We start from the raw sequence: 16,314 nt of genomic DNA on the forward strand, positions 1-16,314 counted from the left end.
CAATGGAACCAATTGAAAACAAATTGGTTTTCGAATCTACCAATCGCTTCTTTTTTATATCCACCAAGATACCAAATGCATGAAGGAAATCCGCACCAATGATTGGTTTACTAACATTAGCTATAGTAAATACGAATGGGAAATTCCTTCTTAGATTTAATGAAATTGTAAGCATTTTTTTACCGTATGTAGTAATTGTAGTACCATTAGCGGCCGAAAGGTTTGAGTTGGTATCTTGGTTACGTTTCGGATATAATTTGTGAGGTAGAACCGAAATGTCAGCTCCAGTGTCAATTAAAAAATTTAGGTTATTTTGATTGTCAAAAATGAAAAGTCGCGAACTGACAGAATTTACCGTAAATTGAGGTTGACTTTTTGTCAAAATTTTGAATTTGGAAAAATTTTGTTTTTCTTTTGAAACCTTTATTAGTTTTTTGATGTCGATGGAAAATTTTTGTTTTTGTCGGTGAAGGAATTATAAAATTTGCAATATGTTCCTCCACATTTAACCGCGTTGTCTCCAAATTTACGGTGATACCAACAAATAGTCGAATAACTCGTTGAATTAGATCTATTCCGCGAGTGACGTGACGAAGAACGATGTCTATCTCGAGAATTGTGAAAACAATTACAATTACAATTCTTCAACGTATTTGTTGGTATGTTTTGAAATTGTGTAGTCAAAGAATTTATTTGATTTTCCAAATTTTTTGTCCTGTTGTCCTGTTGTTGTTGTTGTTGTGTAATGGTAGTCACTAGTGCTTGACACGTTAACGTCAGATTTTGGATTGTTGTTAGTAATTCGTCGTGTGGTGGTGTTTTTGTGGTGCGATGTTTTTGAACTTCCGAGAGGTGTGTTGAGGTCGACGTCAAATTCATTGATTTCCACACCTTGTCGGCAATGGAAAGAATGTCCACAACGTCCTCTTTGCCAGAAGCGAGGAGTGCAACCGAAACAACACGAGGTAGTCTCCTTTGCCACAATTTTAATAGTAAATTTGGACTAACCACCTGAGAACCACCAACTGTGGTCAACATCGCTCGATAAAAATCTGACGGTTTTTGATCTCCCATTTGCGAACCTAACAGAACATCGTCCAGCCGTTTTTCTTCACTCAATGATAACCTGTCGATTAACAATTTTTTGAGTGAAGAATATGGATTTATGTCTGGAGGGTTCTGTATGAGATCTACCACGGTAGAGATGATCTCATCGTCTAGTGTTAGTTCTAATTTTACACTAGCACTGTTACTAGAACTAACACTATACCTAGAACTAGAATCATTCAGGTTTAGCTGTCTTGAGAGACGTGCGGCTAAACCCGAATGTTTCTAGTCCTAGGTGTGGTGTTAATTCTAATTTTACACTAACATTGTTATTAGAACTAACACTATACCTTGGACTAGAATCATTTTGGTGTAGCCGTCCTGAGAGACGTGCGGCTAAAATCAAATGTTTCTAGTTCTAGGTGTAGTGTTAGTTCTAGTTTTATACTAACACTATATCTAGAACTAGAATCATTCGGGTTTAGCCGTCTTAAGAGACTTGCGGCTAAACCCGAATGTTTCTAGTTCTAGGTGTAGTGTTAGTTCTAGTTTTAATTGTGATACGGTATTAGATTGTTGTATATTTTTATTAAACTGAAAGTGCAAATTAAAAATTTTTCATTTAACGGACTTTCGGCTATAACGAACACTCCATTCTCAGCATTATTCTCAGTATTAGTCCATTATATCGAGGATTTACTGTAATACATAACAATATATTATGTTGTAAACTATTGATTTTGAATTACTTTTTTTATTCAAAGAGAAACTAGGTAAGTAAATAAAGTTTTGGGTTATTAACTGTTAAAGTACCATGTCAATAGGGGTACCACAATCTTAATGGAGTTGCCATGGTCACAACCCTTCAAACAATAGAACGTAACCCCAGTGCCTACCGGATAGGTGCAAAGATCGAATGGAGAAATGGTTTTCAGGAAGTAAATTGTGGTTATTTGGAAACCAGTTGCAACTATTACCAAAAAGGTAAGACAATCCTTTTTATACCAAAAAAAAACTTTTTTTAAACACTTAAAAATCCGTATATCTTCGTTAAAATAAATCTTATTAAACTTCCGTTTACTTATTCATCCATATCATTTAATATCATAAAAAAAAAGAATTTTTCACCTTATTAATATTCTAGGTCGCCTTCGAATATACAGTTTTAATATTTTATTATGAGATTTTCATTGCAGCGTTTATAAATCGATACCTTAATACCTTAATGTAACGTTATTATTTTTGAACCGATAGAGTTGTTACGCAAAATCAATCTGTGCCCGATGAAAGATAAGGGTTTAATTACGTCTAGTGTAATTGTTGCTAATTTTAGAACGAGGACCCCATCGAAAACTATGGAACGATATGAAAAATTAGCCAAATTGGGCGAAGGAAGTTACGGGATTGTTTATAAATGTAGAAATAGGGATACCGGTGAAATCGTCGCTATTAAAAAGTTTGCAGAAAGCGAAGATGATCCGTTAATTAGAAAAATCGCTCTACGTGAAGTTAGATTATTAAAAGTAAATTGGGTTTATTATAATGTTTTAATGATGTTAATAATTTTTTTTTATTAATAGAATTTAAAACATCCTAATTTGGTGAATCTTCTTGAAGTTTTTCGAAGAAAACGCCGTTTGCATTTAGTTTTTGAATTTTGTGAACGAACAGTATTGAATGAATTAGAAAGGTATTATTCAGTACTAAAAACATCCGAGTTTAGTACTTATATTAAGTTTTAATTTTTAGATATCCAAGAGGTTGTCCTGAAATAGTAACCAAGCAAATAATTTGGCAAACATTACAAGCAGTATCATATTGTCATCAACATGGTTGCATTCACAGAGATATCAAACCAGAAAATATTCTTTTAACTGCATCGGGTGTTGTAAAATTGTGTGATTTTGGTTTTGCACGCATGTTAAGTCCTGGTGAAAATTATACAGATTATGTTGCTACAAGATGGTATAGATCGCCGGAACTGTTAGTTGGTGATACTCAATATGGGACACCTGTAGATGTTTGGGCAATTGGTATTAATAAAATATTGCACTCGTAGAAAATAAAAATATCTTTTTAAATTTTTATTTTAGGTTGTGTTTTAGCTGAGTTAATAAGAGGAGAAGCTCTATGGCCTGGGAAATCAGATGTTGATCAATTGTATTTGATAAGATCTTCAGTTGGGGATTTATTACCAAGACATATGCAGGCCTTTAAAACAAACGATTTTTTTCAAGGTGTTACTCTTCCTGTACCACAACAGCTGCAACCGCTTGAAATAAAATTACCAATGTGTAATGAGGAATGTTTAGATTTTCTTAAGGTAATTTCCTTTTTTTTAATGTCCTTTTATAAAATGTTCATTGTTTGCAAAGTTAAGTATTACGCTTGCCTAACATTCCTTTACGGTTTAATTGACATTATTAAAGAAAACTGACCTTACTTAACATATTATTACCGGAACGAATAACATTACTAAAGAAAACTCACGTTGCTTAACATCCCTTCACGGTTTAATTGATATTACAAAAGAAAACTGATCTTACCTCACATTCTCTCGCGGGATGATTGACGTTTCAAAAGAAAACTAACCTTACTCAATAATCTCAATATTCTTTCTTTAATTGTTTATTTATCCGCGGAGCTGAAAATTTATAAATTGACATATGGAGCTTTGTCTTTTGTAACGGATAGATTTTTTCACTAAAAATCGTCTTAGTAGTGTAAGAATGCCGGTTGTAGACCGGAAGTTAATCCTGCGATGACGTCACGTTTCTATGTATTAAGTATAGGGAGCGGTGCCAACTGAAGTTTGGGGGAAAAAAATTAGGTTGGTATTAAAAGTAACTAGAGATCTAGGGATTTTTTTATGAAAATAAACAGAAAAATTTAAATACAATGGCGCCACCTAGATTTGAGTGGTGTAAGTAGGAGTGAGTTATGCGCACTCTGGTGTGTGGTGGATAAATAAAACACAAATTTAATAAATAAAAATTAATATATTTATTTTAAAACACAATTTCTTTTCTTCAAATTTTTTTTAACATCAACCCTAATATATTTAAACATATTGTGATAATACTAATAATATTGGGTTCCACTCATAATTTTATTAACTAATTAATAAACAATAGTTTTGTTATAAGAAATAATTACAATAAAGAGGAAATAATGACATTCCGTAGAAAAATCCTTGTAAATCGAGAGCCTAGAGAGTTTATTAGTACTTCTTCAAATCGTTCAAATTAATATTATAATTAAAATATAAAGAACAACTCACGTATTGATATCAAAGTTGATATACCGAGGATAGTTAAAGCTGATCGTTGAAAAATTTCATAAAAATTTGTTATAGTTCTCATTGATTTCGTCGTTATTTGTAAAAATGTTTTAATCAATGATAAATCCGTTCGTATTTCCGTCGTAGATTAAGAAATATTCTTGTATTTAGTTAAAAAAAAAAGAGGCCACAAAAAAAACGAAACATAACCTCCAAATCCAAAGTATTCAATTTATGGGTGATTACAGCCAAAAAACTTCTTGAAATACCTAAAAACATAAAGCTTATAATGAATTACATCAGATTCAAGTGATTTTAATCAGTTTAAAACCGAAATGTTGAAAATTAAAAATGTGAAGATTTTGAAAGAAACGGAATATAAATTTTGGAATTAATGTGAAAAGTTGTGTCAAAGGGGAATGAAATAATTCAGAGTATTCAGATATTGAAGGATTTCAATAAATATAGTTTATTTAAAAAGTAATTTTTGAAAATTTGGAAGAAAAACCAAATGTCAATAAGAGATGGCGCTCAGAAATACAAATTTTTTACACTTTTTCTTGTGGTATCAAAGAGGGTGATGGACAAAAAAGAGAAGTTTTTGTCGATTTTTGCCGAAAAAAGGGTGAAAAATGAATAACGAGGACGCTAAGATTCGCTTCCTGATCATCATTGAGTAAACATCTATTTCGAAACGCTCGTGAAATCCTACCAAGATAAATTTCTGAAGAAAAAACATAACCAAAGAAATTCACAATTGAGGGAGAAGAAAAGAAGCTAAAATTAATTAAGAAGAGTACGATAACCAACCTGGGAAAGAAGACATCGGAATAGTTTTTCCGGAAAGCCACCAAGGGGGTACCAGCACATTCCACCAAGGGGGAAAAGGGAGCAGTTCAAACCAGGAAGGAATCAAGATTTCAATCAATTCCACCAACATCTGTAAAACCAAAGAAGTTAAGATTTTTTTTTTATTTTCGATATACCATTTCTAAAAAATAACTCACTCACCTCGTGTGTAATCCAGAGCGAATCAAAATCAATTATTTCAGATCACTTTGATTATTTCAATTATCAGAATCAATTTATTTAAGAAGTTTTAGAGCTGAAAGTTATAGATTAACTTAAATGTTTTTTTTTTTTAAAAACATGAGCAACTGTGTTTCGTTTACATGAGCCCTAGAAAACAAACCCTGAGATCGTTTACTTTCGTTATTTTTTTTTGTAGAGTCTCGTGTTAGATATTTTTTTTCTATTTTTTCTATTTTCTATTAAAGATTGTTATTTATTTATTGTATTTAATTAAAGTATTTTTATTCATTTTCGAAAGACGGATACACATATTATCACAATATTAAAGACACTGAACCTCTGATCATCGAGGATGCATCTTTCATTGCTGTGGTTGTTGTAGGTTGATCTTGTTTTGCGGAGGTTCTTCCTCCTTTCTTAGAATTTTTAACTTTAAAACTTACTTTAAGTTTAGTTTACTTTGAAGTTATTGCATCATCTCCAGCTGATATTGTATTTAAATTTTTCTGTTTATTTTCATAAAAAATCCCAAGATCTCTAGTTACTTTTAATACCAACCTAATTTTTTCCCCCCCAAACTTCAGTTGGCACCGCTCCCTATACTTAATACATTGAGACGTGACGTCATCGCAGGACTGGCAGGATTAACTTCCGGTCTAGAACTGGCATTCTTACACTACTCGTCTTAGGGTCGGTTGTACAATCCTATAGATAGATTTATCATCTATGTATATAAATAACTATCCGGCTGATAAACTTATCGGGAGGAGGATGCTGGAGAGTATAATATACTTTCAAACGATATGGCAACCAAGGCCAGACGCGTACTAGCGACTTTACTTGCGTCTTCAGACGCACGGCTAAACCCGAAACTTTCTAATTCTAGGTCTAGTGTTAGTTCTAGTTTTACACTAGCACTGTTACTAGAACTAAAACTATACCTAGAACTAGAATCGTTCGGGTTTAGCCGGCTTGAGAGACATGCTGCTAAACCCGAATGTTTCTAGTTCTAGGTCTAGTGTTAGTTCTAATTTTACATTAGCACTGTTACTAGAACTAATACTATACCTAGAACTAGAATCATTCTAGTTTGGCTGTTACCACTACTACCAGAACTAACACTATTCTTAGAACTAGAATCATTCGGGTTTAGCCGGCTAAACCTGAATGTTTGTAGTTCTAGGTCTTGTTCTAGGCAAAAAAAGAAAAATTAAATTTCGAAAAGGTGACAATTAGATGAAATCGTGGTTTTACGTCTTGTTCCTGGTAGAGCACGGAATTCGAAATATTATAGAAAAAAAAGGTTTAATAGAAATGTTGTAACAACTATAAAACGGACATTTCCATTTTCATATTGGCCGATAATTAAGCTTTCGAATGATATATTGTCCATCGAAATCGGTTGACACGTTCTCTTGTTATAATCAAAATGGTATAAAATCTTGTCGTTTATTGCGTATTTTTTGTAAGAAACCTAATTTTTTCTTAACATTAAATGTTGATACGGTTTAGCTGTAAGAGTAATTTTGTAAATTACAGGTTACACCTGTAAATTGTGATGATGAATATGATTATAATTACAATGGAATAAATCGCTTATATAAAAAAATCTAATAAGAATGTATAAATAAGCGACCATAAGCATGAAAGTTTATTCATTCGGCGATAAAAACCCCGTTAGTAATGATTAATATCATTAAATTATTAACAATTATAATAACAGTAATTATTTTTACGTTTAAACAAGCTTTATTATGTGAAAATTGTTTGTGTAAGCTCACAAAGAATTTAACTGTGGAAGAAACTTTAATAATAAATTCACCCAACTTTTCTTTCGGTAACCAAACAATTTATACGGGAAACCGTCAAGCATTCAAACACATTTTTAATAATTACATTATACAAATAAAGAATTTAAAGGAATTCAACGACATTTTAAATACAATAATCTCAAATAATCCATATCATTGCAGAGCGCTTTTTATAATTCAAATTGATGACGATATTTACATCGAGAAAATTATACAAACATCATGGGATAATTTAATCAAAAAAATATTAATTATACACCAAGAGAAAGTTTATAAAATTAATTTCAAATCTTTTAATTGCATTAATTTAACATACACCAGTTTTAATTGTGATGAGTACTCTCCAAATTTTGATTTATACAATTGCCGCGTGAATGTATATTGGTTTCAAAGTCGACCATTTACGATAAACCCAAAAAATAAACACTATCCCGGATTAACATTTTCATCAGGGAAATTATTATTTGGAAAATATAATACAACCTTGTCTTATCGACAAGGTAATGATGGAATTGCCGAGGAATATGGAGCTAATGGATCATTTTATACCGTATTAAACGATTTTAATACAAATCTAAGCGATATATACATGGGCGCTTTTGTGATTATACCAAACAGCAAACAAAACTGGTACTTAGATTTTGATGTAAGCAGACCGATTTACATTGATTCGGGAGTTTTACTTATACCTAAACCGAAACCCATCGACCATTTCCGTGCTTTATTTTTAATTGTTGATCTAAACGTGTGGATGTGGTTACTTTTAGTTAATTTCATCGCAATCATAATAATTGCGTTAAGATTTTCTTTGGACCATCAAAAACTTGATTGGAAATTCTTCGAAGAAGCAACATTTTTAGCAATAAGAATAAATTTATTAGTACCAGCTAAAATAAAATCAAATGGAAAACGATTCCTCCTTTCCATTTATCTATTTTACGCGTTAGTTTATAATTCAGTATTTCAAGGTAGATTATACAGCATTTCAACCGTCCCAATCCCCGGAAAATATTTAAAAACCATCGATGATGTTATCGATTCAAATTACCAAGTGAAACTACAAGAAACGACCGCCGATTATATCCGCATGATTAATCCGAGATTTAAAGATTACACCATAACACCAAACATTCATAAAGATATATTCAACTTTATGCAAAACAAAAATTTCATCACCTACACGTATTCGACGTTTATATTACCGTATTATCATCAAAAAAATCAGTTTAAAACGATTCACATCATGTCAAGTTTTGGAAAATTAATTTTAAAACATTGCCATCCGATGTTTGACCAAATTGATCGAGACGCACAAATTTTATCGTACGCTGGATTCTTATCGAAATGGAAAAATGATTTGAAAAGAATTTACAACGGTTCAGATATCATCGAAATGGATCAAAAACCCAAGAAAACTAAACTTCGTAATTTAGAGGGATCATTTTATTTATTAGGCATTGGATTGTTTATGTCCTTTATAGTTTTTATCGTGGAAATTGCTATAAATTTTTTTAAATGTAACTTTGCATGTTAATGTTTAATGATTATATCTTAATTCTAAATATCTCAAGTAAATGTTACTTGGTGTACATGTTTTAAATAGCTGTATTTAGAAACATCCTAAATAAATAAAATTCTAATTATTGTTAAAAATAAAGTTTGCTACAACTTAAACTTTAACGTAACGATTTCATCCAATTTTCACTTTTTTTAATTTTTCTCGAATTGTATGCACCTGAGAGGAAAAGTGTAACAGAGCAATATTGTTGAGAATAAAGTTTGCCACAACTTTTATACTAAAACTTTTTTTCTAAAACGTTTCGAATCCCATGCTCTACCAGCAACAAGATGTAAAACTACGATTTCATCTAATTGTCACGTATTCGAATTTTTCTCGATATTTATGCTTCTAAGAGCAAAAGCATAAAAGAGCAATATTGTTATAAATAAAGTTTGCTACAACTTTTATACTAAAACTTTTTTTCTAAAACGTTTCGAATCCCGTGTTGTACTAGCAAGAAGATGTAAATTCACGATTTTATCTAATTGTCAGGTGTTCGAATTTTTCTCGATAATAATGCATCTAAAAGCAAAAGTGTGAAAAAGCAATATTGTTCAGAATAAAGGCTTTCCACTTTCATATTGGCTAATAATTAAGCTTTCGAATCGATCGAAATCGGTTAAAAGTTTTCTTGTTGTAATCAAAATACTATCTATGTATGTAAAATATTATCTAATTAATTTTTTTTAATAGAAATGTGTAGATAAAGACCCATCAAAGAGGTGGACTTGCGAACAATTACTTTCACATGCATATTTCAAAAATTTCAATTTTAAAAATGAAGATGCCGATTCTCAAGTTAACGATCGTAGTCGTGATCGTTCCCGTGTAAGTTTTCAATTTGTACCATTTATAACACAAAAATGTTATTTATTACTTTAGTTTCTTTTTCAGAATTCCAACAAAAGCATGACATTACCCATGCTAAACCTTACAAAACCAATAAGCCCTCATAAACCTTTAGTTCTACAACAACAAAAAAGCAATAATAAAGTTGATCACCTTCCGAATATTTGACAAAAATTGTCATTTTTTACAAAATAAATGCGAGGAAAAATCTATTAAATTATTAAAATGTTGTGGAATTGGGGTGTTGGGAAATCGCACTTATAATTATAATTAAAATCAAAAAAAGAAACATGTTGTTTTACGCACTAATATAGTTATCAAGTTATTTTCGAAACTCTATCTGTTAAAAGAAAAGAAAAAAATAAATATTTTCTTTAAAAACAATTTTATTAAAAAAAAACCCAACCCATTCATTTATATCCCCAAAAAAACCTCCTTATTCATTCTATTTAATGAATATGATATTTCAAAATGAAACGTCCTCGTTCAAATTACTTTTGGGTTTTCCACTTTACGTTCGAACGTATCGGACGTTTCATAACGAAATACATTGTGAACGGTGGTGAACGTTACGAAATGATTACTTAAAAATTCATATCCTGTTATGATCTGGAATGATGTCAAATGCGATCTAAAATTAGCTTCTATTGTGGTGTTGCTTAATAACAATACGTCTGGATTTGGTACGATGTTGTTAGTATGCATGAGATTTTCTCCAGGTGCAAACCATGAGGTCATAACGAATTCAATAACAAATTCAAAAATAGAATAAAGTGTATATTAGTTTTCTAATTATACCATCATTCAAAAAGTAATTTTATTTTCAATGAATTGTTAATATGAGTATGTTTTGAAGTTACAGTGTGAAGTTAGACAACAAAATTATAATAAAAACCAATTAATGTATAAAAAAGGCTATAATAAGTGTTTTATTGTAATTTTGTTTACAATACTTTCTCCAGTACAATATACAGGGTGTCTCACGTAACTGGTTCGTTAGAACTTTTTAAGGTTCCACTATTCGTAGTGGTTTGAAATTTTGGTAGCATGGGTTGTTCATTCTAAACTTTCGATCTAAAATATTTTCAAGATGGCCACCCTTTCCGGTCTACCGGAAGTAGACCACAACTTCCTTATTTTAAATGGAATGCTATAGTTTTTATTACACCTTTCAATTATACGTAAAAAAATATGTTGACTTTGATAAAAGTTGTTGGTACCTAGCGTTTTTTGTTTTCGAGTTATATAGATTTTAAGTGTTTTTTGACAAATTTCACCATGGTCTTTAAAAGCCAATATCTCAGCTAACGATCATTCAAAAAAGCTCTGCATTGGCACGACTACTCTACAGATGCTGCCAAATAGATTATCATTTGTTGTATCAGAGAATCTTATACAGGGTGGTCAAAAATTGAATTATCGTTTCTCAATATTCAATTGCGAGAAAGTTGAAAATTTTAAATGGAACACCCCATATTTCTTTACCCTATCAAAAAGGGAATTTAATTTTCTACAAATTATCTATAAACATTCCTATACCTATTTATTGTAGTTTCCCTGATATTGAGACATTAACCAAAGCATGCACGGAATGCGGGAAAAAGTTTGATTTTTTTATTAGAAGGAATGGAATTTTGACAGTTTTTGGTCCATATTTGTGTTATTGTTGTTGTTACTTACTTTTGATCACGAGTGAAAGTCATTGTATATCATGGCAAATTATTCCAACGCCGATATTTTAAATTTGTTTTATATTCATGGCAATGGCCTTCACGATCTCCAGATTTAACACCATTGGATTTTTATTTGCGGGGTCACTTAAAAAATCAAGTGTACAATTCACCGATCAACACCCGACAAAGGCTTTTTAATGAACGTTAACTGAGATATAGACTTTTAAAAAGCATGGTGAAATTTGCCAAAAAAAGCTTAAAATCAAAATAACTCGAAAACAAAAAATGGTAGGTACCAACAATTTTTATCAAAGTCAACATATTTTTTTATGTATAATTGAAAGGTGTAATAAAAACTATAGCATTCCATTTAAAATAACGAAGTTGTGGTCTACTTCCGGTAGACCGGAAGTGGTGGCCATCTTGAAAATATTTTAGATTGAAAGTTTAGAATGAACAACCTATGCTACCAAAATTTCAAACCTCTATGAATAGTGGAACCTAAAAAAGTGCTAACGAACCAGTTACGTGAGACACCCTGTATATAATGCAATATATGTAATGCATATGCTCAAACCCTCTATCCCTTCTCCCTCATCTCTACACCATTGGTTCCTCGGCTCCCGTCTCCTAAAATCTGCTTCCTGTCCATCGCCTCCTCCCTCAGCTTCACATCGTCCGCCCAGTATCTGTTCCCTCGTTCCTCATTGCCACAGCAGAATCTGGCCACCAATCTCTTCTCTTCCATCAACAGATACTTTGGCACTTTCTCTGTCACTATTTTCCAATACCTTTATATCTCCCATCTCGTATCTGGGACCTTCTCTCCTACCTCTGTATGTCCCTAACCCTCTCTTCCTGCCCATATATTAACTCCTTGATTTCATTCCAGAACTCTCCCAGGATCTTGCAATGCGGTCTTCCTTCCATCCTTTCCTTGTACTTCACTGCTCTTCCCCCAGCTTCTACCCTTACTGAATCCACTTTAACCTTTTTCCTCACTATATACCCTGGAAAATATCTCTCCAGCGACCTTTTCATCTCTTTCATCTCCACCGCCTCTCTTATCAAGACCATTGTTCCTCCTATCACTGTAAAAAAGACTATAAATTTGACTTTAATTGATAAAATAGGTAGTAACTTACAAAAACAATTCGTCTTTTGTGTTTAAGTAAATTTTTTTATTGAAATCGAGATGATAGAGTGTATATCTTATTGTTTATTATACAATAATCACGTTTACAAAAGTAAATAAAATTTCAAAAAGTACAATACATTTTAATAATAATAATAACTGAAAAACTTAACTTTTTTTCCCAAAAAAATTAAAATCTTGTCCTTTTCCTCGTCGAACTTCTTCAAATTTATTCATTATTTCATCAATATTCTTTGGGCAATATTTTTGATCCATTGTGAAAAATTTATCATCACCTTTTACATCAACTTTTGAATGAGTGTTTGGGTATAAAACGGTTGTTGACACAGGAGGTGTTTGTCGAAGAGTTGGAGAACTAGTATTCTCTAATAACTGACATGAAGGTGTTAAATTTTCTTCGGATAGTAAAGATTTGATTTGATATTCGTTGGATATGGTGGAGCTGTAAGCTGGTAAGTTATTTAAAATAAAATTTTTCTGACTAATATATTTCTGTCGGAAATATTCGCTGGCATTCATATCAAAATCGGGTTCTTTAAATTTAATGCTGGAAAAATCTAAGTCTTTGATTTTGTTATAATCAATAGGGGGGGAATAACCTATTTGATTTTCACACTTTTCCGTTTTAGTTCGTTCACTGAAATGTTTGTATTCAGGATTTTGATATAAATCGTGAGATTTTGACGAGTTATTTTTGAACGTATCACAATTTGTCATTTTTTTCAAAGGTGTCTTTCCACTAAAACTATTTTCGTTCTTTTCAGCTTTCTTATTAACAATTTTTTTCCCAAACGATTTTTTATTAGTACTAATTGGAATTGAACCAATTTTTGTTGTATTCGTTGAATTTTCTACAGACGAGGACTGTTTTGAAGGTTTTTTTGTTTTCGACACAATCGATTTTGTAATTGCTTTCCGATTCATTTGACATTTTTTAGTATCTTCTTGAGTGGGAAGATTTAAATCTTGTTTTGAAGACAAATCATCTTTACATACAAATTGACTATTTCCTATGCACATATCGTCATCGTGTTTCTTTAAAATTGCGTCACAAATTGCCGAAATAAGCGTGTTATGTTCACCGTACGAATGATATAATTTCTTGGATATGTTCGTCTTGAAAATGTCATCATTTAGATTTAACGGTTTAGGAAGGTTCTTTTTTGGTAATCTTGGAGATAAATTAACTTGAGTTGTACTCAAATTGTATTGTTTTCCGCTTAAAGGACTTGAAAATAATCCATCGTCGATAAAGAAATTTTTTGGTTTTCTTCTTGGGGTCATACTTTGTAAGAAATCATTTGTCCAATCGATCGTTGTTTTGTAAATCGGAACATCTCCGATATTTTTCTTGTTTTTATCACAAGTTAAATCGTATTTACCATCCCATAAGTCTCGCATTACTTCGGGCATTTTCCTCGATAAATTTGGATCATCATAACTCGTTGCTTTATTTTCTACTATTGGTATGCACTGTATTGAATTAGTTTTTACCATTTGAGTTTTTGTCGATTTTTCTTGTTCAGCTTCTTTAAATTCTTTTTTGGGACTTTTTTCGTCGAAATATTCAGCTCGAGGACAAGGTCCTTTTACATTTACGCATTTATCACATATTGTACATTTTCCCGCATAAGACCCACGATTTGCTGGAATCGACTCAGTCGTGTAGCGTTTCGATTTAATTGCGCAGCATTTACAACATTTACAACATCTTTTTGGAAAATCTGTTTGTGTGAACCTTTCTTTTATGTTTTGAATTGAAGTTTGCGTGTTTCTATGAACATCGATGACTTCATGTTGTTCAGTACAACATTTACATTCGCAATAATCAACATCACACACGCAACAACAGTCTTTTTCTGGACTACATTCTGCGTAATGACAAGGTGAGTATCCGCGGAATGCCGTTTCTTTATAATTTTCTGGAGTTTGAGTTTCCTTAAATCGCGAATACACTTTTGGGTCATCAGAAATTGTATCTTTCGTCGAATAGATATCTTCGGAAATACTGGAATTTAATGATGGTCTATTACATTTGTTATGAGTTCTATTGCAATGATTTTTTGTGTGGTGATGTTTCTTCTTGGGAACATATCGTGCAAATGGGACTGGGTATGGATAAACAAATTGATTTGCACAGCTTTGAATGTATTCATTATATGTTGGTCTTTTTTGTTTAAATCCGAATATATTTTTTGTTGTTGATTTCACCGCATTCCATGCACGCTTTGTGTAAGAACCTTTTGAATCCTCGCATTTCTTGTAAATCCGTCCGCACTCGCACGGTTCATAATACTCCGGTTGAATACAAACATGAGGATGTTGCCCGTTTAAAGTTCTTTTTTGTGGATAAGGATGTTGATAAGATTGGTTATCGGTGGTTTCGGAAGAAACCGCTTTTTGATTTTTAACATGATCGATGTTAACCATCAATTTCGGTTTGCAATCCACTTCGCCACAAGGAACATATTTGTACGAACAAGTAATCGGTCGATAATCAAAATTATCCTCTCTTTTGTGCTGAGTGCTTTTAGCATGATACTTTTTATCTTTATTCTTTTTGATTTTTGTGAAGACTTCAAATGGTTTTTCAGCTGGAATTCGACGACAATCTCTCGGTTCAAAGCACACACAAGTATTGTACTCGTTATCGTAATACAACTTTCTTTTAATCATACTTTAATTTTAATATATTCATCCCAAGATTTAACTTTATTTCACCTTCGAAACGTGTCCAACGTCAAATCAACGTGGTTATTGACATTTCAGGTTTGACGACCTTTCGTTTCACCTTTATTTCCGTTTAATTTACTTTGAAATATAAAAAAAAAGTAGAAATATCACCGTGCGTTGAGCAATCGCGCTAATGCGGTTCTATTTATAATATAGAAAGAGTGCGTTTCAACGTTGTTAGTTAATCTTGGAAAAATCCTCAATATGCAGGCGGAACCGGGATACATTTATTAGGAAATTAAAAAGGCAGGTTGTACAATGTTATGATAAATCTATCTGATAACTATCTATATATTTTTCCATATCTAGTAATTTGTGACGGTAAAGAAGAATCGAAAAATCAGTCTAACTACTGTGCAACTGATGCAACGAAGAAGAATCTTCGTCTTTTATCTAGAAATAAAAGAGATAAGAAGATTAATAAGCAGGTGTTGAGGGCCATAAGGAAAGATATTAGAATTTATAATAAAGAGAAGATCAAACAAACTATACGGGGAAATAAAAGCTTAATGGTCTTACGCAGAAGACTGGGTATTGGGAGAAGAGAGATAAGCAAAATTAGAAACAAACAAGGAAGAATAATAGCGAATAGGGAAGAAATATTGTGGGCTGTGGTGGATTTTTACCAGCTGCTATACAAAAGTCAGTGGGGTAAGAATATGAAGTTAGATCTGGAACCAGACATACTATCAGAGGAAATAGGCATTAGAAACCAAAAATCGGAAGAAATGCCAGATATTTTGCTGGAGGAGATTGCATTTGCTTTAAGAAAGCCCAGAAATAATAGAGCACCGGGAGAAGTTTCTGTGGCTACAGACAGAATAAAGATGGGTGGTCTCCGCTAGCTCCTCTGTCTGTTTAACAGCACAATACGCCTTCTGAATCACCTCTACAAACTATTCTTGAGAACACTGATCACCAGACATGAAAATAAACTAGAACACTACCAGCCGCTGGAACAGGCGGCCTTTCGTACCGGATTTGGAACCAACGAAGAAATCGACTACAACAGGCCCTTGGTGCTAGCTTTTGTTGATTTCCAGAAGGCCCTTGATTCCGTTGGATGGGGGCGGTTTTGAAAATGTCGCGTCGATAATCGATACTCAAAACCAGTGTTGTTAAATACCCGGGTATTTATTTTCAAGGGAAAATTCCCTGGATATATACCCGGA

General features: G+C 32.3%; 2 protein-coding genes across 3 annotated transcripts; one reads left to right on the forward strand and one right to left on the reverse strand.

Annotated features, from left to right (window-relative positions):
* Positions 1-1,880: 1,880 nt before the first annotated feature.
* LOC111415074 (cyclin-dependent kinase-like 4) lies at positions 1,881-10,697 on the forward strand. 2 transcript variants are annotated; one of them, XM_023046566.2, is made up of 7 exons: positions 1,881-2,031; positions 2,381-2,570; positions 2,628-2,737; positions 2,797-3,080; positions 3,141-3,370; positions 9,425-9,559; positions 9,614-10,697. In XM_023046566.2, the coding sequence occupies exons 1-7, from the start codon at positions 1,964-1,966 to the stop codon at positions 9,746-9,748; spliced, it is 1,152 nt and encodes a 383-aa protein (XP_022902334.2). In that variant the 5' UTR covers positions 1,881-1,963; the 3' UTR covers positions 9,749-10,697. The 2 variants fall into 2 exon arrangements, with proteins under 2 accessions (XP_022902334.2, XP_022902335.2); XM_023046567.2 differs by having other exon boundaries at positions 9,626-10,697.
* Positions 10,698-12,836: 2,139 nt separating this feature from the next.
* Positions 12,837-15,163, reverse strand: LOC139430535 (uncharacterized). Its single transcript, XM_071197650.1, has 2 exons — positions 13,009-15,163; positions 12,837-12,956 (listed from the first exon to the last, which is right to left on the reverse strand). Exons 1-2 carry the CDS (start codon positions 15,083-15,085, stop codon positions 12,925-12,927), a joined length of 2,109 nt encoding a protein of 702 aa, XP_071053751.1. The 5' UTR covers positions 15,086-15,163; the 3' UTR covers positions 12,837-12,924.
* Between the last annotated feature and the right edge of the window lie 1,151 nt (positions 15,164-16,314).

This window comes from Onthophagus taurus, chromosome 7 (assembly GCF_036711975.1).
Source record: "Onthophagus taurus isolate NC chromosome 7, IU_Otau_3.0, whole genome shotgun sequence".
NCBI lineage: Eukaryota > Metazoa > Arthropoda > Insecta > Coleoptera > Scarabaeidae > Onthophagus > Onthophagus taurus.